The following is a 23,640-nucleotide window of genomic DNA, read 5'->3' on the forward strand; positions in this document are numbered from 1 at the left end:
TCATATTGCTTCGGTCTTGGTAACTGTGCTAGCAGATGTGGTGCCTTCAAAGTCAGATTTAATTCTGAAATGATGAAGGTTAGGTAAATAGTGAATTAAATTGAGGCATAGTACCAGATAGTGGAATATGCGGGATAATAACGTCAAAAGACATAGATGAAATATATAAAGTAATAACAGTTCCGACAGTTTTATGTAGCAATGAAACTTGTGTTAGGAAGAACACTAATATGAGGGAAATACAGGCAGTGACTATTGTAGCGTGTAGAACCGTTGCTATGCAATGACCGTGAGATGGGCGGATATACCGTGAACGTTTCTGGGCAACGGCTCGGTAAACGCATTCCCATTGCTAGGGAGCAGATTCTTAATAATGCAACAGACTATAACAGTGGTTGAGCTGTGTTTTCTACGCGGCCCGTGCCGAGATATTTTAAGCAAGGGACAAAGTCATTTGATAGTTCACCCGTGTGGAGGCGGGGTCGGATACCTCCATCGTGATCCTGCGAGTCGTAGGAGGCGACGAAAAAGGGAAGCCTCGAATCAGACAGTAAAGTATGGTCGCGAGTCCCAGGGGACTCGGACCCGAGAAAGACTGAGCTGGTAAGGGCCAGTAACATATACAAAAGACAGACCCATCCTCTCGACAGAGAGGGCGCCCCACAAAAACAAGACCGCAACTTGTCAAACAGTAATAAATATCTGGCCATGAGCCCCAAATGGGACTCGACACCAAGACATAGTAACCGACCGTCAATCGCAATGTGACTTTGACTTTGACTTTTGCGGGCAGTCGTAAGCTGGAGGAGTGAGTATTAGACGGACTTCACTTGAGTCCCGAAGTTCCAAGGGGACAGCAGTGCGGCCAGAAGAAGAATTAGAGGACTTAGTGTGTGACGTTACATGTGCTGTAGTATATCGATATTGGGAGTTTGTAATTTAGTGAGACTTATAGTTCCTGTTTTATAAGTCCTTGCCAGGAGACGGATAATGAAGACCAGTGGAAACAGACTGAGAAGATTAGCGTGTAGTGATCGTAAATTGTGTAAATCATCAATAGTGTAATAATTATTTGTAGTTAGGACTTGTAGGTGGTTAATAAATCCAGTTACTAATTCGAACCCCGTCTTTAATCAGTAATACACGTGACATAATTAATAGCGAATTATCACCCTCATACTTATGTCCTTCGATTTTAAAATGATTGAACATGTGAATTCGAAATGATGCGGAAGAAAGCGGCCGACCACTTTTTTTGAGCTGATATCTGTGCAATGAGACTGGGAAAATTACAAAGAATGTCGGTCGAATAGCAAAGATTCGCAGTCCATGTCTGCCAGACGTGAAACTGGAGTACTAACCACTTAACTCTGACGACTCTGACGTTCCTGTGCTACCAGGGAAGGGAGTATAAATGAGAGTTACCACCCTGCTTCTATTGTCGAGGTCTGAGGGCGGGTGCGTAGAATGAATTTACATAGCAGAGTGAAATGGAGTTCCATTGTGCTGCGAAAATCACTGTTCAATGGTTACTACCCCTGCTTCGTATTCTGTAGGTCCCGGTTTCAAATCTCGAAAACAGACTACGACCATTTTCATTTACATTTATCCTTTGATTCCATTCTGTAACATTTAAATGAAAACCCTTTGTTAAGTAACTCTAAATCAACTAATAATTTCAATGCCATTTGCAGAAAATGCCCTTGAACAAACGCAATCTGTTAAGAAGACGTAGGTTTGACGGTTGCTGATAGCAGATGCATGAATGCTGTTCAGAAAGTTACTTCCACTTTATACGTCGCTGAAAGTACGTATTGCCTCATCACCGTGTTCCACCTTGCAGTCTGCAATTCATTGTTAAAGCGTAACTGAATCTTTTTCGTGATCTGTTGCCATTAATTATGAGAGATGAATGAATGTGCATAAAAGAGTTGGAACTTGAGAAATATACGTGAGATTTAAAACAACCGTTATATGTCTATTGTCTCTTAATCTTTCACTACTTTTCTTTTCAGACAAGTAATGACTTAATTACCATCATAATCATCGTCGTTCCCATCTTTTTCATCATTATTATTATTATTATTATCTTGATCTTATTCACGAATTGAACAAAGCAGCATTTTCTTGATGGAAATACTTTAATTGTGCCTTACGCTTGTTAAATCCATGCCACTCCTCATGCCCTAATGTTCACAGCAGCCAATTATTGTACCTTCTATTTCAGCTTCAGAATGAAAGAGCTAACAATTAATGTAGAGAAATTAACTATATTATTATTTCTGCAAAACTATTAGTACTTTGAAGAAAGCAGTCTTCTTCATAGTCACCGCCGTGAAACCCTCAAATCCAAATTAGTACTTTGAAGAACGTCGTCTTCTGGGATCTGGCGCCGTGTATTCTTGGTTTTAACCGACGTTTCGGAGGAACATATCGCCTCCATCTTCAGGGCAGTTGAATTGCGTTGCGAATACAGAGAGCAGTAGCTGCAATGATTGGGAAGTGAAAAGCGCTAGTTTATATATGAAGTAGGCAGGGGGGGTTTGGGAGAGTGGACCAATGGGAAGAGTGAACAGCGATTAAGGCCATATATGGTCTGGGGGGCAACGCAATTCAACTGCCCTGGAGATGGAGGCGATATGTTCCTCCGAAACGTCGGTTAAAACCAAGAATACACGGCGCCAGATCCCAGAAGACGACTTTCTTCATAGTCATCGCCGTGAAAACCTCAAAACTTACATTAGTACTTTATTTACAAAAGCGCCCAGGCAAGTTGTGTACTTCCAATATAATATTTGGTAACTGTTCCGGTGTCTATATATCTCACTTTGAATAGTGCACTTGGGTATCTATTGTGACCCACTTTTTCTAAATGTGTAGTACATAATTTGCATGAAGTTTGACGGATTTACTTGGTGTGACTCTCATAACGGATGACGTGCAATGCGACCAGAATCCTTGAAACTCCGTTTCGTCGCCGATACTTTCTTCAGATTGACGATCAGTGACACGAAGATTCTTAGTGAAGGTTATTTAGGATCAATTGTTCTTTTAATCGCTTCTATTCTTTTCCTTTCACTCATGATATTTGATGTCATCCATCATAACAAGATTCTTCTTACGTCATCCTAACAGCATGTATGTGTGTATTTTGACGCTGTCGATTTCACCGGAGTTTGCTAGTGAGACCCAAACATTTGTTCAAAACAAAATCATGGAGTGTCAGAGGCCAGGGTCATTAAGCGGCAACTACCCACAGGAAAGGGTACAATACCTTCATCGCACATGCAGAAGACGAGGTTCCAATACTGATCACTTAGTCTAAGGGTGTCCTGTGTCCTTTTTCATTCAAACCTAAGCTATTATAAAGAATGATGTCTTCTGGGATGTGGCGCCGTGTAGATATTGTGTTAACAGACGTTTCGGAGGAATGTATCGCCTCCATCTTCAGGGTATAAAAAATCCGGTCGTAGATTGACACAGTATCTACACGGCACCACATCCCAGAACACGGCGTTCTTCATAGTCAACACCGTGAAAACCTCAAATCTCACTAAGCTGTTCTTGGGGGTAAAGGGTGGCCGGCGCGTAAGGCTGACAACCTTACCGCCATCTATAAGCCGATTGTCTAGAAAATGTGGGAACCTCAACATCTCACAACCCTATGGGTCTCCAAGGCCTGTTACAGGGATACCTTTACTTTTTTTTACCTTTTAAGTGAAGTAAATAATAAAATCCCTCAATCATGAAGCTTTCACTACAACGTGCATGCCACTGAATCTTAATCCATTTCTGAGCCTTCCTTTCACGATCCATAACTCACTTTAGATGCAGTTTCATCTGTGATGATTTTTCAGTTATCTCAGATGCACTGATTGATTTTTGCCTTAGGCTCAACAGATGAACCAGTGGCTGTCCAGAACGAGCATCAGCACTCGGCCACTCTCCCTCGATTCCTTCCACACCATTGGCATACTGTCCTACGGCCTTATTCAACAACTAGCCTTCCATGAATTTTACGTGTTTCCACATCCTCTAGCCACAACAATCGAATCACATCATTGAGCGCGTTTTGCTCGATTGCTGCCTGTTATTTGCATAGGTTACTCCTGAAACCTGAAGATGGAGGCATTACATTCCCCCGAAACGTAGGTGAACGTTTACCGGAGTACACAGCGTGACATTCCAGAAGACATTACAATGTTGGTATTGTTTATATCTTATCATGGCCATAGACTATTAATAGGATTTTCTTTCATTGAATGAACAGAACCATGAATAATATTAATCATAATTCTCGACTTCGCCAGACGGTAATATTCTTTGCTGATTACGTCTTACAATGGGATCCTAACCAAAAGTGGCAGCCACCGACAGATTGCAGGGAGAGAGTTGACTGCAGAATTAATCAGTGTCAAAACAATCGTCCTTGAGCTGGCTTCAGCCGTTTGGCAAGTTCCGCTAAGGACGACGGTACTTTAATGACGAAACGCTATTAGAATCCCTGGCCGCTGAAGTAAAAGGATAAGGGCGTGGAGTGGGGGAATAGGTAGGCAGATACTGAATCATGAGTGGAATAATGTTGTATATCCCTTTAGTCTATCATTTATTATTAAATTGTACAAGAGAGCAGGTATGCGTTCTAATGGCTGTGGCCGTCTTTGTAGGCCATTGGTTTAACCATATGTGAGACCCTGCACCATCTAGAGTAGGTATAATTCAGTTCATCTCGTCTGGTTGAATTGAAATGTACAAACGTAAATCCAATGGTTGGCAGTGATTGGTTGCCAAAAGGGGTTCGTAAAATTTAATAAATTCTTACATGATAGAATATGAAATAATCGGTAATTAACAGAAGTAAAGCTGTAATTGAGGTTTAATCCAAAATTCTTTAAATGTCTCCGTAATAAACCAGGGAGCCATTGGTAGGTGCACGCGCTAGCGTAGTTGGTTGAGGCACTATGCTACAAGCCGGAAGGTCGCGGGATCGAATACCGATGAGGTGGATTTTTTCAATTTACCTGATCCTTGCAGCCGGATTATGGCCCTTGGGTCGACTCAGTCTCTAACAGAAATGCGTACCAGGAATTTTCTTGGGGGTAAAGGGCGGCCGGCGCGTAAGGCCGACAACCTTACCACCATCTGTGAGCCGATTGTCTAGAAAATGTGGGAACCTCAAAATCTCACAACCCTATGGGCCTCCACGGCCTGTTACAGGGATAGCTTTATCTTTCACTTTTTTATATTCCACTGCTAAGGTCATTTATACCAATTATCCACCAATATGTTTTTCAGCATTTTAACGGTTACAGGAATAAACCCCTATATCCGTTTTTCTACTTTTACAACTCATCGTAATATATATATAATTTAAGCATCCTAATAATACCGTGTAAATGTATGTCACGAAGTTCCTTGTTATGTAATTGTACTTGTTCCCCACTTAGTGGAGTTCCAGATATTCTCCTGAGCACAATTCTCGTTCTTGTCTTATAACGAGAGTGGATGATTCGATAAGCTGAGTTTCCCTACCTCATTGTAACAGGATGTTATTTTCGAGAGCCATCAATTATTCAATTTCTGATGTAACGTGGGAAATTTGTTCAACAGACCATAAAAACCCATTCGCGACTCCAGAATAAGATATATCTGCATTCCGTTTCTTGAGACACTGCAACGGATTCCGCAAAGCTTTCAGTATCCCGGAGTGTAGTACGCTTTCTGTCATGCTATAATCAGTTAATCTGCTGTTTCGCCCAAATGTATATTTGGCCACGAAGTTCTTTCAGTTTCTCAGAATGAAAAATCATGACTACGTCATATTTTTAGCCACTCTAATCATATTATCTAATAGAGATAATGAAACGAAATTAATTGTTTTGTTGTGTCATCTCATAACTCGAAAATTGTTGGACCGTTTCTGCTAAATGATATGTAATATTTCTTAGCTCAAATTTGTTGAAGGTCCTGCCTGCCCGTCTCTCAGTATGTAGCCTAGTGTCAGCGCATGGGCAGATATTTTCTTCATTCTACACAGGAGACTTTCACTAAAATTTGTTGGGTAATTCCTATTTTTAGCCATATTAATGCATAATATATCCCCCTTAAATACAAATTAACATTTTATTAGCAATCTTATAATTTCACGGTGATTAATTATTGCCAGTAATTTTATCCTGGTGTTGTTACACCGTGTGGTTGTAGGTGATGTCGACAATGAAGGTGGGGGCAGCGTGTACACCTGAAACATCGGCAGTATCGCCCACCACTCAAGAACTGTAGTAACATCGAAAATATTCATGTGTATCATACTGCATTTCCTCGATATGAAGATATTCCACCCCCCACCCCCACACACACACACTTCAAAGTTTCTGAAATTGGGGTGCGTCTTAATTTTATGGCGTCCACGAACTGACGTGAAAACTTACATTGTATAACTACAGCGCAAGAAGAGTCCTCATGTCCATAGCATTAGTCGTGGGACAGTAAACATAAACTCAGCTATAAAGGAGATTACAGAATTACTTTATGTCCTTCCATTGTTACAACTGTATTGTATGACGGTGTATAAAGCACCTAATCGGGACCTGGAGACTGAATATACCAAGCAGTCTTAATATTGCTTAATAAATGCTTTTCTGCAAGGAAGAGGTATGAGTCAACGTTCATTTTCACATCTACGCTCATTGTTGCATTGTCGTACTGCGTGTAAGTGTAGTTTAATTCTTACATGAAAATTCAAACTCTGTATACCATTGGTAACTAATATTTTACAATGTCTTCCAAACGTTTCGATTATGACTTTACATTAAAACGAAAGAAAAGGTGCATCTTTCCTTGTGTGGAGGCGGGCCAGAATACCTCCAAACGTAGCCTTGCGAATCGTCGAAGGCGACGGAAAGGAAACCTTGCGCTGGACCAGTGGTTGAGGCTAGCTCTTTCTAAGTGACCCAACAGAATAGGTGTTTTCCCTTACCTGAGGACGGAAACAGATTCAGTTTCCGAAACGTAGTGTTTTTATTAGTTATCTTAAAAACCAGGACGATGGATAAAGTCCGAAAACCCAATATCTCTGTGGGTAAATAGACCTCAAGCAAACGTGATAAAGTGCAATGGATGCCTTGAGAATCATGCCGGATCATTTGCAGTCCTGTCGTTCCTGTGCCCTGCGTCGGCTTCGCTGTGCAGATTTGCATGCACCAATCTTATCCTTGAATCAACTGTACATTGGGATTGTGAAATGAGACATAGTGCTGGAAGCTTGGAAACGCTATAACAATAAATTTACCATCCCTGAAGGCTTATTCTATTATAATTTCATACTCTTCTTCTTACTCCTTTCTTTTTAAACAATTATTATACGCATGCGTCCACACGTTCATGACACATTACAAACGACTTCTTTTTTCCTAAGAGACGGGACGAGTCTTGTCCTTGACAGAATTCTAGCTCTACTACAAGTAAGATGACGGCTAAAAATTCACCGTTTTCTTTCTTCTTTTATATATATATGTATAATGGCTGATCATTTAAGAAACGTGTCCTCCCCTTCCGCCTCTTGTTGTAGCAGCCAATAAGCAGGCAATAGACCGCAGATCTGTAATTACTGAGTTAGATGACGGAACCACCTCTACAATTTGTAGTATGACTTGTCGTGCTATCGGTTTTCAAGGCCCCTTTGAGCTGTGATGAGCATGTAACTATAAAACAAACAATACGTTGTATACTGGTGTAATTGTCTTTATTTGTTAAGCTTCCTCCCTTCGATACAAACACGCAAATTCCTCGCTCCGTGACTAAGACAAGATGTCTGATTATTTTGTAAATCGCGCACGAGTCTGTATTCCAAAGCCACCAGTGACGGTCGAAATAAAATACGAGGTAAGATGATTGTGTTCTTATTAATGTTTATACAGAGCAGTGATTCAACATTATTTACTCTTTTTTTCCGGTTTTTAAGCCTGTCAAAAAAAATACGTTCTAGTATAGATTTTTACTTTAAATTATGATTTTTTTTCATTTTTCCTTTATACCTTTTCCTCTCTTTCTTCGGTGGTTGCTTCACGCTAAATTGAGATCAGGGTCCTGAAAATATATGTCCGGACAAATACGAGTAATTCATTGTATGAATTTTATTTTAAGATATTTCACTTCATTTAACCTCAAATATTTCAAGTACAATTTCAGAATTCAAAAATTTCAGTTACATTTTAAAGAGATACATTTGCTTTTGAGTCAACACTGAGCCATGAAGACGTATGGCGAAGTGGAGGTAAAATTCAACACATTTTTAACATCGATGAAATATGGAGATACATTGTCAATTTCATGCTCCGTTTCTTTCCCCGGAGATAGAACCCTTCTGTAATCTTTGGATAGGAGACGGGGTAGGGTCCAGAACTGGTCTGGACAAGGTGACGAAAGAATAATCCCTGCCCCTGTCGGGAATCGAACACAGGTAATCCAACTCATAGACAGTCACACGATTTTAAATATAACCACATTCAGTTCATTTACGAAGCCAGAGAGAGACCCATAAATGAGAGTTCGTGGGGTAATTTTGATTAACTATGTTTTTCAAAAATAATTTTAAGATTATTTGTTCTCAACCAATTCCACAGAGCAGGGCCCATTTTGAGAAGCGAGTAGTCGCTCATCTCTTCAAATATCCTCACTTTTGTGGAACCAAACCTTGATCGAAGTTAATTCAGCAATTAATTATTCAGTTTTGTATTTACTTCAAAATGCTTAAATTCGGGAGCAGATGAGCACGCAGCTGAATGGAAAGCAAGTATGTAAATCACGCATCCTAACAATCGAAATGGAGCAAGTCTGATTCCGAAACAGAATGGGTCTTTTGCATATAAAATATTCCTCCAAAGTTGACAACTTTTAAAGTACTTCTTTGTTTCAACTTCAGGAACTCACGTTAAGCATAGTCTTGCTATGCAAATAACATAACAAGTAAGAATCTTGTAGACTGCATTTAGTTTGATCCCCGGCGAATCACACAGACGTTATGTTGTGAGATAAGCATAATGCCTGAGATATGATTCTCTCTGTAAGGGTGCGGATTTCCCTCTTTGTCTTAGCGTCAAGACCGGCCTTGGAGTCCATTCAGCCTCCTGTCCACCGCACCTAGCACCAAGGTTAGAAATAGATCGGACATTTTCCTTCTCGTCTCCATAGGACCGGCGCCTTTTTGGCACGGAGCGTAGACACAGGAACAAGTTTACTGTTGCCGCAGTTAAAGTTACCAGTGAATGGATGAAATAAGTTTATAATTTCAGGAAGTGTTTAAAAGTAAGTCATCCACGGTTTCCATACTAAGATGTTAATATGGGTGCTGCTGGATTTTAATTGAAGTTTTACATACTTTACATATTGAAGTTATATTCTTAGAACTCTAGATGTTTGATCCTTACATTATATCACTGAAAATTGCCTGTGAATGAACAATTCCTTCTGCGACCAACGAACCATGGTAGGTAGCAATTCTTCTAGCATGTGAACTCCCCAGAGCGTGAAGGAAGCTATTCGGACTAGCTCAATCATTAAACTGACTTGTTGCTGGATGGGTAGTAAGGGTTCGATTCCCAAGAGGAGCAGGAATGGCTGTTAGGTCAGGGCCGCCTCTGGGGAGCCAGTCGTTGTTTTATGCAGTGAGACCTGGCTGCTGAAGTCGCCGGAAGTGAGGTATAGAATGTGTGATGACTCACTTCCACTTTCCTCATTGTCTATGGCATGAGAGTCAAAGGGACAATTTCACCTTCAGAACAATAATTATTTATGTTTCCGCTCACATCAACATAAGTTGTATTTCGACTATGGTTACATATTACGTTATCGCGGTGTCGTCAAATCATTGCAATTAGAATGAACTTTTCCATCATAAGGAAGTATTTTAATATTTCTTCAACGTCAACATGTTCGTGGAGTTTGTGTGTTCCGGAGAACATGGCTGTCAGATATTATATTTGCATCTGCACCAAAGACACGCATTTCATATATTCTTATATGAAATTTTGTAACAAGGATTGAAAGAGGATATGCCTGAGATACTAAGTAAAAACACTGAATAAATATGGTTTGTAATCCGGCCGAGGTTCAAACAGGATACCTTCGGAATACTGGTCTGGTTTTAGTTACCCTAACGAGCTCAATGGCGGATTTCTATAGTCGGTTTTGACACATTGAAACTGACGTTGTTAGTCTATTGGATCCAGTGCTGACATTTTGTCTTTTGGCTGTTCCCTCCACTCGAACCGAAGCTGAACGCTCTCCCTGAACATAAAAATTTAACCATCAAGATGATCCAAATTTATTTTCCTCCCCACAGCATACCTATAAACCGTACGAGTATTTTGTACCCCACCATCTAACACGGCGACAAATAAAAAATAAACTAATTTCTGAAGAAAGCAGTCTTCTGGGATTTGGCACCGTGTATATGTGGTGTTAACCGATGTTTCGGAGGAACGTATCGCCTCCATCTTCAGGGTAGAAGAAAAAATATAAGAAATCTGCAAGCGAAGAGACCGTGAGAACCGGTAAAAGCAGACNCATATACACGGTGCCAAATCCCAGAAGACTGCTTTCTTCATAGTCACCGCCGTGAAAGCCTCAGATCTTACATAACTAATTTCTGTTTGAAACATAATATAAACTACTGTAGTTATCACCTTTGAGAGTTAAATTTTAGTCTGTGTAAAAGTGTCTGTGGTGTAGCACACCAGAGAATGATGTCAACACTTGAAACCGTATAATTAACTGCAACAAATTACACTCAGGAAAGTACATAGGCATATGGCAGAAGTGAAATTAATTAATAACACATTTTTATTATTGATATAAAATGAAAAGAAGCCTTAAATCAAAGACATATCTGGGACATTTCTTCTGTACTTTCTTACTTTATGAGAAAAGGAGGGATTACAGTATCATAATTTCTTTCTGTCCCCCCCCCCCCCCCCACCAACTTTTGAAACACTGAACATATGTTTATGAACCGTAGTTTGCTATTAGCCGGAATAAATATTTAAAGATTGTTGTTCGGACAATTTGCATATCCACTTTGGAGACGAAACTGATTCAGTAATGACTTCTGCTCTTCTTTTGATCCACGATTCGGAAGAAAACTACAAATCCACCGCCGTTTCTTTCTGCCTTCGCAATGTAAACGTAAGAACTTTTCGGCGCAAATTATATAACGTGAGCGTTTCGTTCAATATCGGCGGAATTACATAAAAAGTTTTAAACGGAATATTTTTTTCAGCTTAGCCAGCTCCCAACAAGTTGCCGATATGTCGGCGATATACTGTGTTAGCGGAAGTATAGCCTTACCGTTGCACATTTGGATGCATACGCACGCACGCACACGCACACACACACTTCAGTTTCTACACTCTTAAATTACTTTGGTAAATATGTGCAGTGCCCCGAATCACCGGTAAATATGAACATCCTCGAAATCAGCATGGATAATGAAAGTGGTGAAACTGAAGGTTTGCTTAATTAACTACGCCTAAGTGCTACAACAAGTGTCTGCTTTAAGAACATAATACAATAAACTGTTTGAAAAGACTGCAGTGACAAAAGCATAAGTAGAAAGGTATGATCGTTATAAAATCAAGGAGGATAGGATGGATGGGGCATGTAGTAGAAATGAGAGACATGGAAAATGCATACAAACTTTTAGTCAAGTAGTGTGAACAGAAAAACAAACATTTCGAAGACATAGGCACAGATAGATAGGTAGATAGATAGATAGATAGATAGATAGATAGACAGACAGACAGATAGATAGAAAGACAGATAGATAGAAAGACAGATAGATAGACAGACAGACAGACAGATAGATAGATAGATAGATAGATAGATAGATAGATAGATAGATAGAAAGAAAGGTAAAGCTATCCCTGTAACAGACCGTGAAGACCCATAAGGTTGTGAGACGTCGAGGCTCCCACATCATCTAAACAATCAACTCACAGATGGCGGAAAGGTCAGCCTTACGCCTTGGCCGCCCTTTGCCCCCCAGGAAGATTCATTATACTCATTTCTGTTAGTGGCTGAGTCAACACCAGAGCCATAGTGCGGCTGGAAGGTTTAGGTAAATTGAAAAAAAAATATATATATATATATCCAATGATCCGATCGGGAATCGAACCCGCAGCCTTTCGGCTTGTAGCATAATGCCTCAACCAACTACGCCCACAGCGTGAACCTAGATAATATTAAAATAGATCTTAAATAAATAGGGTAGAATATTATAGACCGGACACATCTGGCTCAGAATGGGGACCAGTAATGGGCTGTGTTGAATCTTCGAGTTCCATAGAAGGTGAGCAATTTATTAAGTCGCCGTGTGACCATTCGCTTCTCGAGAATGCCCCTGCCGCATTCCTCTGAAATCAAACACAATGGAAAGCCGCCCAGTGTTTTCTTTTTTTGCTTATGTGCGTGCACCCTGCACAAAGAACACACAATAACACATGTAAGTAATCTATTCAGTTTCTTCAGCAATTGTCTGCATTGCAGGTGAAAGTGTAGCAACATGAAGACGTTGCTGATAGTTTTAGCGACGCTGACGGCGCTGGTGATTTCCGCCGACGACGCTCCATCTTCGAAAGATGTTGAGACCATTGCACCCAAAGACAGACCACTCCATATCCGCAGTTTTCCTGGCATTATTGGATACAGGAGCAGTGTATATGAGATTCCCATTCAGCCATATCGCTTTGTAAGTATTCTGCTAGGAATGAGACACGCTGGGAGTCAGGAGTTTAGCTGATCAGGGTCAGTCAAGCTTCACTGTGGACACTGTACACTTCCTCTCACTACAGCACTGAATTACCGTGTCGCGTTCTTGCTCTTGCTCCTGCTCTTACGGCGATGAAAGTACTGTTACAGACGGAAAATAAAATTGAAATACGTAAAAGTAGTCACGTCTATAAACAGTATAACAGTAATAACATTTTGCCGGTAAATCATAATTGTTCCAATAAGATTTTTTGCACAGTACTCATAACATTAAAAAGGACACGTTCGGGTGGGAAATATCTCGAAACATCGCAGTCTTATTGTTCTGTCTCTTCCAGCTGCCACCTACCATCTTGTTTGATGTGAACTGAAGCAGTAATATCGTACCGTCTAATAATAATATCCAGTCCTCTTTTCGCGTATCAACTGTTTCAGCATGGTTGCTGGCAGTAGTGTTTTGCAAACATTTTCCTCGAATCTGGGCGGGGGTACGGCTATCTCACGTGTTTGCATTGTGTGAGATCATAATGGCGGCATAAAATGGTGCTACAAGGAGCACAAAAAAAGAAGTTTCGCCACGGAAAGATGATGTAACCAGATCCCCGGCTACAACCGACTATTTTATCTTTATGATGTAACCAGATCCCCGGCTACAACCGACTATTTTATCTTTCTTGAACTCCGGTTACGTGACTACTGTTAAGCAGGAATTTTTGTTAGCAACATTATGGTAACAGAACCCGAATATTCAACACCTACCAAAGCGCGTCATAAAATAGTTCCACGCGTCTGTAATGCTCACAATTTATCTCACTGTCTTCCATATTATTATTATCCTCCATCTCCTTCTCGGCTCTCCAAGTCAACAATTTCCAAGAAGTTTCCCAGTAAATATTATGTACGCATTTCTTGTCTCTCCGATCCAGGCCACATGCTGTGTCCATCTTAGCCTCCGAGATTTCGCTCTTCTAAGAATACAAGGTTGTATGAACAAATCATGAAGTTTATCTCTATATAATTCTACCATCTTCGCAAATCTACTGCTTCGCCCATTGGTTTCCATTATAGCACTATTACAGCTTGTCTCTTCATGATAGTTGTAAAGTCAGACACGACAATTATTGTGAAATGATGATACGTTTGAATTGAAGAATATTTTTATCGTCGTGTGTCTAAGTACAGCCGACAGACCGTGATCTGATAGGGACTTCTCTGTCCTGCTGTGTACAATTAGACCCACGAGTACAAATAGCGATACCTGTGAAGGAAGAGCGCGAACCTATAAGAACAAAACACTACAGAGTGTTTTAGAATGTTTCTTTTTTGGCTTGCCACTTTAGTGGTAATTGTTAATATATTCTGTTCGCGAGAGGTAACGTCATTAAATAAAATCCTCAAATGTACATTCACGTAGTCTTTCACGTGACATTTGTACACAGCTCGTTTCAAAATCATTATCTTGCCGATGACTTTGCTGTTTGTATAGTGTGTCCTCAGAGCGTCCCGCAAATCCTTCAGCTGCTCAGGTCGGATAGTCGCATGCTTCTCCTATCTAATCTACCAGAAAGGGTTCAGACTGCTAGAGGAATCGAAAAATCTATCGCCCAACACATTAAAAATAAAACAGCCAGAACGAAGCGGAAGCTTGAAATTCTCTCTTCTGTTGTTGTTGTTGTTGTTGTTGTTGTTGTTGTTGTTGTTGTTGTTGTTGTCGTCTTCGTCGTCGTCGTGAGGAAGTTTAAGTCTTGCGCTGATTTCGTTGTTACTGACCGCAAAATATAACGGTGAAATTAGTGCTGTGCTTGAACATTCTCCTCGAAATTCCCGGAGACTCTTTGAACCACAAGAGACTGAGGTGTTAAATGTCATGCTTTTTCTATTTCCGATAAAGAGCTTTACGTAAGGTATAAAGTAAAGTTATCCTGTAACAGACCGTGAAGGCCCATAGGGTTGTGAAACGTCGAGGCTCCCATATTTTCTTGACAGTCAGCTTTTAGATGGCGGTAAGATTGTCAGCCCTACGCACCGGCCGCCCTTTACCCCCAAGAACATTCCTGGTACTCATTTCTGTTAGGGGCTGAGTCGACCCCAGGGTCATATTGCGACTGGAAGAATTGGGTCAATTGAAAAATCCAATGAACTGATCGGAAATCAAAATTACAACCTTCTTGTTTATAGCATACTGCCTCCACCAACTACGCTCCCGCCTGCCCCAAAGAACTTATACGTATGAATGTTAACTTTATACACAGATGTCAGTAATGCGTGCATAAGAATAAAGTATTTCCAGCACCTGCTGTAATCTGGGTAAGTTATGTGTATAATGTTTTAGGTAGCAGTTATGTCGATTGCGCTGGTCATCCGAGTCTCCGATGCACGAGTAGAGTTAGAATTCGACACTTCTCTTGAGCGACTTAACGGTTTGCGGAAAGCTCAAAAATATGCTTGTGACAAAACGTTAAAGTATTCTTCCTAATATGCCTTTGTATAAGTTATATTTTACATGCCTGATTGTCCTTGATTTTCATTTATTCCACGTACAAATATAAAACCACAAAGAGACAGAAACCATATTTTTTTATGTTTTTTTAAATATCCATCGCAACGACAAATGATTTGAGCTACACGTAGAGGCCATTTTCGAGACCTAAGTGTGGATATGAGAATATAATTAAGATTAATTAATCACTTGTTCTTAAAGCATAAAATGTTTAGTGTGAACCTTTAGAGCAAGACACAAAGTTTTAGCAAATAATTTTAATTTCATGCATCCTGCCGTGTTACAATATATATACAACCTCTTTATTTGACCGTCACAACACAGCAAATATAGAACTTCAAGGACAATGCTCAGTATAGTTCTGCTACATGTTTCGGCCACGAGTGGCCATCATCAGGCAAACACACTTCAACAAACGTACACCATTGAACTGCAGTACGTAAAATTTGATACAATGTTATAAATTATTTAAGTTAATTTGCACAAGAATACAATAAGTAGGTTATTTAAAAAATAACAAGTCATATATAAATTTAAAATTTGATTAATGTTTAATAACATCGAATCGGTCGTTGGTTTTACTTTTCATACATTTCTGTCGACGAATAGTAAATTCGAGTTTCTTATAAAATTGTGTAGAAGGTCCAATAATGTTGTGAATTAATTAATGGAATAGTTTGGGCTTCATCATACGGAGAATTATACGTATTGTATGGAAAGTAATCAAATGTTTCAGTGACCAAAAATTGAGAATCTCCGCTCTGAACTAAGATCTAAGATACATGTTCACTTTTGTCTCAGGGACCTTAACTAGATTTGGAAGCGACATTTAGTTAAATGTCAAAGTAACATTTTATCAAATCTGTTTACATGGGTCTTCTTAAGACAACTTTAATACGCTGCGTTTCACGCAAAAAGAACACGTCATTATTCTCTAGAGGTACGAAACAAAAAGATTCCACACTTTCACAATGACTCGTGCAGGGCACAAGGTCATGGCCATCAGCTATAGACAACTAGACGAACAAAATGAGTCTTACACTATCGTGCTTCAGCGTCTGGACCCTTCAGGGAGAAACCTGCAGCGAACACAATGACAATGCTGATACAAGCCAGCTCTGCCACGTGATCAAATTATGCATTACAACTAATTTTAATGTATTTATGGTCATTAAACATTGTCTGAATGAAGGGACAGGGGCACGCGGTAGCGTAGTTGGTTGAGGCGCTATGCTATAAGCCGGAAGGTCGGGGATTCGAGACTCGATGAGGTGGATTTTTTTCAGTTGACCTAATCCTTCCAGTCACACTATGGCTCGGGGTCGACTTAGCCTCTAACAGAAATGAGTACCAGGAATCTTCCTAGGGGTAAAGGGCGGCCAGCGCATAAGACTGACAACCTCACTGCCATCTGTGAGCCGATTGTCTAGAAAATGTGGGAGCCTCGACATCTCACAAACCTATGGGCATCCACGGCCTGTTACGAGGATAACTTTATCTTTTCTTTTACATGAATGAAAGGACTCAGAGCAAACCTACTTAACAGCGGAAGTGCAAAGGACCTGTATTTTTGCCTCTATGGACAGTTTTCCACTTAACACAGGTTTTTACTCGTAGACAGTAAATATTACTTAATACATGCCCCATGAATTATGATTCAAATCATGTGTCAACAATACATGCTACACGTCCATATTTATTCCGTACTATTACCGAACAGCACAAACGCATCTTCAGTTTTCTTGTACTTCTTGTTACTTCTTCCTTTCAGGTATTCCTTTATACTGTTCTACGCGTATTTCATTGACAGTTCGTCATGTCTCCTTCCGTTTGTCACATGAATATTCATTTTCAGATAAATTATATGAAACACAGGAAGAGATGGATAACGGCCCCTGCCGGGAAAATAATGATTCAATTCAGTTCTTTATTATTTATGTGCCGAGCCAACAGCCGCAAGGCCAATTACAGATACAGCGTAGTGTAGATAAAAGTAGTTACATAATGGACAAACATAATATAATTCAATTCAATTCTTTATTATTTATGTGCCGAGCAAACAGCCGCAAGGCCAATTACAGATATAGCGTAGTGTAGATAAAAGTAGTTACATTATGGACAATCACAACATAAAGTCAAAGACAAATTACAGGCAAGCACTCGAGGAAGAACACATTAATGCAGGCAAGTAAACAAACAAGAACAATAATAATAATAGAATTCTTTATTTTCTTATGCGCTGGAAGAACAGCCTAAATACCAGTTATAAAGTAAGCAAATTAAACTGTAATTCAATTCGCTTCTTATTTATTTTTGTGCTTATTCAGCAGCCAAAAAGCCAACTATTAAGCAAAAGGGAGAAACAAGATAAACAGAGGCACACAAAGATAAAAGTTGATGTTCTCAAGCAAATGTGTTTTATCGAGTGAACGATGATAATGAAATAACACTTGAATATTTTAACTTAAGAACTAACGCAGTTTAGCAATTTCAACAATTGACTGAGCATGGCCAAGTATGACCGAAATATTTAGCAGTTAATTTTAAGTTTAATATTATTTTAAGTTAAGGAGTGATTGTAAACAAAATTGCTTTAAAGACGGAAGTGAGGTTGTAAAGTGATACATCAATGCAACAGGAAGCTGAAATACAAAACTAGTAGCTGATTGAATAATTACTGACAGATAGCAATTAACTTCTGTTTTCTTACTTTAAACATATAATTCCACTGTGATGTTGAAACTTCTGTGTTATTTCAATATTCTAGACATTGGCAGTTTGGCAGATCACATGACGCGCAGATGAATGCAGTAAATCATTACGTCATTAAACTTCCTTATTGGATTACGTATTTAAGCTCAGTGACATGTCTATAAATTATCTCACTGACTGATTAAGTAATTGGCAGAGTAAAATCATGTTCACAGTGTGGCTCGCAAACCAGAATTGGGTTACGAAAATTAAAATCGGGCCTGCTGCGAAATTCAGACACTATTATTTACAGCATATTTTTGTAACGCATAATGTATGTTATGAAAATGCTCTGTAGCCGTAGAAATAAGTAAAATGCTATAAATATAAAAGTAGAGAATTTTACATAAATACAAATTTTGAGTGTGGCTAATTAACATATATAGTTATTGCACCTCCAACCGGATTTGGAAGAGTCGAGTGGAATTCATTGCAGATTCGGCCTAACACGATGTCCTGGTAACGTAAGAACAGGTAGAACTATGGATGTCATATCCGAATTTATCATTAATAAGTGTTATGTTTTTCCCATGTATTTCAATATATCCTCAAAATATCTTCAGCAAGTTCGAACAGTTGATAGCTGTTGGCTCTTCGAATTTCGAATGAAAATATTCTTAGCTTGTTTTTCGCCCCTTGATGGATTTTATTGGGACTGGTTTTGTTCAATAATTTGTATTTCTGTTGAATAGGAATATGTCGAGCAAGCGATAACTCTACTTCCACTTCGGAGGCGCTTGGTTTGAATATCGATCGGAACACCCATTATCTTGACTTAGGCTTCTCGTGGTTTCCATCAATCCCTCGAAGCAAATGCGGGTTATAACCTCAAATTAGACCACAACTCTCCACATGATCGAATTCATTATTCACTAGAGCTGATCATCGTGCCAGTCTCAGATACATACATCGTCGATAATTATGTGCATCTTATTTTAAGATGCGGTCGGTAGCTAGAATATATAGCGTTTAATGGTAGAATTTATGATGAATGATGAATTAAGGGTGATTAAATCATTTGAAGAAAACAGGTGTCATAAATTACATCAAAAATGTGCCCTAATTGTAACATGGCGGCATAATCCATTTTTCATCAGGGTCTGTATGGTAGAACAACACAGGATATAGGTTCGAACTTTTATCAGAGGCTCAAAATGCAATTTGCTTTACTGTGTGAAGGAAGGCACTCCTGCAGCTCTCTTGGATATGAATTGTAACACCGATTGAAACTCGCCGATCTGTAATTAATATTGTTACAGGAAACGTCAGTCGGTATAGCAACTAGGCTGTGGGATCGATGACCGAAGAATCTGGTTTCGATTCCCGATAGGGAAAAGGGATTAATTTTTTCCCCCTCAGCTTCCAAGCATGCTCTGAGGAAGCTGAGTAGCTCTGCAGATTATCTTATTATATTCCTGATTAATGAACGTTAAACCCTTATTAATAAGGGTTTAACAAACACTCACTTTACACACAACGTTATGCTTCAATTCTCAAGAGACTTTTGATAGAAGGCCCATACGGTTTATCGGAACTGCTGTGTTCCCAAGATCATGTGCAGGAAATAGGAATCTGATGAAATGTACTTTACTCGGTTTCCAGGATCTACAGCCGTTGATGGCATTGGCTGTTCTTAGCGGCGGGAGCGGAGATGCTGAGGGCGGGGGTTGCAGTGGAGAGATTCTCTTCACCCAACCCAACTTCGGGGCACCAGTGATTGTTACCGGCAACGTGACAGGACTGTCTGCGGGACTACACGGCATCCACGTGCACCTAAAAGGTGACATGAGAGAAGGCTGTGAGTCTGTGGGCCCTCACTTCAATCCCTACTTGGTGAGCTTACGTGTATTTTCACACTGTAAGCTTATTTCAGTTTTCTTTTTTTCTTTTTAATTTAATCGCCCTTAAAATATTGGGTAAAAAGTATGAATTGTGAAACTTGCCATCATGTAATTTTTCCGCCCTGTATTGTTTTATCTTGTCTGTGTAATTCCTCAGTACACTGTCCTGAAAAACCTCCATTATGTGTTAAAAATGGTGACTAAGAGTTTCAAAATACCGTCATACCGGAGGAACACGTGATTTCTTGAGCAGCCTAATAACATATGCTGTGGCTGTTCTTACTGCAGCAGTCGAAAGAAGATGATGAGTGACAGATCATCAGTAACCGTTACCAGAATGAGTGAACCTGCAAATGTGATGTCCGTTAGTACGTTTGGACTGAGCGACTTTAATGCAATAAGCGCTCTGCAGGAAATTAAAAAGCGATGTTGACTTATATTGTCAATTTCAATACATACGTAACATGTATTATTGCGTTTTTAAAAGAATAGGAAGAAGAAAAAAAAAAGGATGTTGGTCTGACTTTCTTGGTCAGGCTGCTACTCAGCTCCCACTCCCAGACGCTAACCCACTACTACTCCACACGGGGACTTCTGGCTGCTGGGTTCCCCCCCTGACCCGATACGCCCCTCATTATCCAACCTGGCCGCCCCAGGCTCCCCCAGGGCGCCCATATTGATGTCGAGTTTAGTGCGGACGTCTAGTCACCGTGAGCGACTGAGCACCAGAACTCCCGTCCTCAAATCATCCTCAACATCCGGCCTCCAAGTAGCAGGATTACAGGAGCACGCCACGACTCCCAGCCTCAATATGAACATAACTTCCTGATTCAAATATGATAACATCTGAAAATTTTATGTACTTTGTATGATTGAATCGTCATAATTGAAGTGCGTTTTCAACAATTATCATTGTAAATATCATCTATTTGATATAATTTTACTCCAGTTTATGGTGTTACGCGAATAAGATTGACCGTGACATTTAAATAGCAGTTACTAGATGGCGGTACTGACATGTGCAGCAGTGCCATCTGATCGGGTTTGTTGTAAATAAATCGACATCGAAGCAACTGGAAAATGATCGATTATTCATCTTGATGACGTAACGAAAAACGAGGTATAAAATGATCGGGAATTTATTCGTCTGTTTTTTTAGCTGCTATTTAATATATAGCTTCGAGTTTCGGGAATACGCCTCGCGGAATGTGGGGGAGACATTTCAGTTTCTATCATCAGAGTCTAAAGGAGGGGTGGTGAATTGACATCCTTATGTTGACTTGGCAGTGGGATGTGAAGACGTAATTGAATGACAGAGACGAGCAGGTTTATTGTAGTCCCACGTGTTTCTTAATTTATACATTACTTAGAATAATCTGTTAAAGTATTACTTGGAAGTCGGGTTTCGTTTATTCCCATTAGTCTATGATGGGAATCATCTTCTAAGCACAGTTTTGAAAGCCGTTAATATCCGCTCCTTTGAAACTATTTTTTTCTTTTGATTTGTTTCATTTTGGTCCATCACACTAACAGTATCATAGGAGGTTAAACAGTTCCGTTCAGTGTGACCAGTAAAGATTTTTCTTATTTCAGTCCTTCATCCCTGATGACGAAGGATTGAAATAATAAAATCTTTGCTAGTCACACCGGACAGAACTATTTAACCTCTTATGTATCTTTTCTCTTTTTGTTTCCCCGCAGTGTAGTACATATTCGATTACTTTACGTTTATTTTCACTATATATTCTCGAGAAAGAGAAAATTTCCAGCTAAACAAATTTGCAATTAAATGTAGTCACCGTTTAGTCAGGTTTGTCATATCCTAGCAGTAATTTTTCCAGATGCTTTAAGTGGTTTTGAAACAAAGTCTCTTACTCCAAGGAAATGAAAAATCTGTGTGTAAGTGTCTGAATTGAAATGGTTAAAGAAAAAAAATACCTGAACAAGATCAATCTAAAATCAAAGAAGTGCATGGGCTGCATAGAATATGACATAGTAAGAAACATTGCAGTTATACCAGTCACACAGCACAGTATTGTTAACATGATTCCCTAATTTTTTAAAAATAAAGGTAAGCTTGTGAAATCACCTTCTTGTCTGTGTGTCTGTGAATCCCACCCTATCAACTCTGAATGACAGAACTAGTCTTTATGAAACTTGCGATGCGTATCATGCACCTGAGCCCATCTCAACGGCATGCTTCATAAATCCCTCCCATGAGTATGTATCTGTATGTGCAAGCAACAGCTCAGTAAACAAGTTCCCATGACAACAAAAAAGCTTGAGTCGTTTTCTATGTGGTCCATGACATATCAAAGAAAAGTAGGCCAATTAGTTCATCCAAGAATTCCTTGTTTTTGTAGTGATATCAAGTATGTTGTGATGGGCTGGACAGAGACAAGAAACTGTTGCAGGACTGTGGGTTGGATACCTGTTGGAAATCCTGATATTTCGGAGGAGAACATTGAGATTGATTTAAGGGAATCAGGTTGTGAGAATGGGAGGTGAATGAAACTATAACAGGAACGTATCCAATGACAGATTTTGGCATCGGTGGTACTGAGGATTGGGATTCTAAATCGTGTTCGGTTTGAAAGGTACAGTCGTTATAGTCACCACTGAAAGAACATCAAATCCAACCCAATAATCCTCTTTGTGTGCCCAGCTTACCTATGGTCTCAGAGGTGTAGAGCCAATAGTTTACCTGCACAGGGGTAAAATACCTCCATTATATCACTGACAGCATGTTAAATGATGAACTGCTCATCCGATACTATAAGATAGTTTTATTATGTTAGGTTGTGCTATGTTACTTTATGCATCTATGTTTCTGAACTGTGCAGCACCGGCATGGTGCCCCACAAGACTTTATGCGTCACGTGGGTGACCTGGGTAACATTAAAGCAGGAGACGATGGTGTGGCCAAGGTGGAGTTCCTGGATCCCATCATCAGCTTGACTGGTGGTCTGCGCAGTGTCATGGGTAGAGCGCTAGTCGTGCACATGGGACAAGACGACTTCGGACGTAGCCATGATGAGGAGAGCATCAAGACGGGAAACTCGGGTGCCAATATCTGCTGTGGCATTATTGGCTGCCTAAATTGATGAGCAAGGTTCACTGTTTCTTGGTAGGTCACAAATACTGCAGCAGATCATTCTGGGGATGAGGGAGAACATGAGAATTTGTATTACTGAAAGGTTCAGGAATTAATGTGACGAGAATGAATGGCTTCTTAAACTTTTGAAAACCTGAAACATCTTCCACTGCATTACAAACTAATAATATCATCTTTTGCTCAACTCATGTTTATTTGAAAATAAATAAAATCATAGGGGTAAGGGAGACACATACAGTGGTGTGGGATTTTAGCGTACGTCGTGATATGATGTTTCTAAGATGACTGAAAATAAACCAATCTGTATATCACTTCTGGCAAATTTATGTAATTTGTGCAGTAAAAAATAAGTAGCCTTTTGTGTTAATTTGTGAATATGTTTGTTATAAAATTTCATGGAAACCCAGAACCTATCTTCAGCCCATAAATTGTGTATAGACCATCTATATGTAATTTACAGCATAATAATTGAAATATTATGTACCAAATAAAGACTGTTTATACCAACTTTCATAATTTGTTAAGATTAATATATATAATATCTGTTACTTTGTATAGGTGTGAAATTTGGTTTCTTAACCTGAAGGAAGACCATAGATTGAAAATGTCTGAGAACAGGTTGCTGAGGAGAATATTTGTAACCAAGTGATCTGGAGAGTGGAGAAACT

The 23,640-nt window shown here is 39.6% G+C and overlaps 1 protein-coding gene across 3 annotated transcripts; it reads left to right on the plus strand.

Moving 5' to 3' along the window:
• Window positions 1-7,651: 7,651 nt before the first annotated feature.
• LOC111875053 (superoxide dismutase [Cu-Zn]-like) lies at window positions 7,652-23,485 on the plus strand. 3 transcript variants are annotated; one of them, XM_023871089.2, is made up of 4 exons: window positions 7,798-7,884; window positions 12,544-12,745; window positions 19,619-19,849; window positions 22,701-23,485. In XM_023871089.2, exons 2-4 carry the CDS (start codon window positions 12,560-12,562, stop codon window positions 22,959-22,961), a joined length of 678 nt encoding a protein of 225 aa, XP_023726857.1. In that variant the 5' UTR covers window positions 7,798-7,884; window positions 12,544-12,559; the 3' UTR covers window positions 22,962-23,485. The 3 variants fall into 3 exon arrangements, with proteins under 3 accessions (XP_023726859.1, XP_023726857.1, XP_023726858.1); XM_023871090.2 differs by lacking the exon at window positions 7,798-7,884 and adding an exon at window positions 9,165-9,306; XM_023871091.2 differs by lacking the exon at window positions 12,544-12,745 and having other exon boundaries at window positions 7,652-7,884.
• Window positions 23,486-23,640: the final 155 nt, after the last annotated feature.

Source organism: Cryptotermes secundus, unplaced genomic scaffold, assembly GCF_002891405.2.
Source record: "Cryptotermes secundus unplaced genomic scaffold, Csec_1.0 scaffold1491, whole genome shotgun sequence".
In the NCBI taxonomy this organism is placed as follows: domain Eukaryota; kingdom Metazoa; phylum Arthropoda; class Insecta; order Blattodea; family Kalotermitidae; genus Cryptotermes; species Cryptotermes secundus.

Coding starts and splice junctions, on each gene's coding strand:
- LOC111875053 (XM_023871089.2), top strand. CDS start 12,560: ATGAAGACGTTGCTGATAGTTTTAGCGACGCTGACGGCGCTGGTGATT. Junction 12,746..19,618: donor CCATTCAGCCATATCGCTTT/GTAAGTATTCTG, acceptor CTCGGTTTCCAG/GATCTACAGCCGTTGATGGC. Junction 19,850..22,700: donor CTCACTTCAATCCCTACTTG/GTGAGCTTACGT, acceptor TGAACTGTGCAG/CACCGGCATGGTGCCCCACA.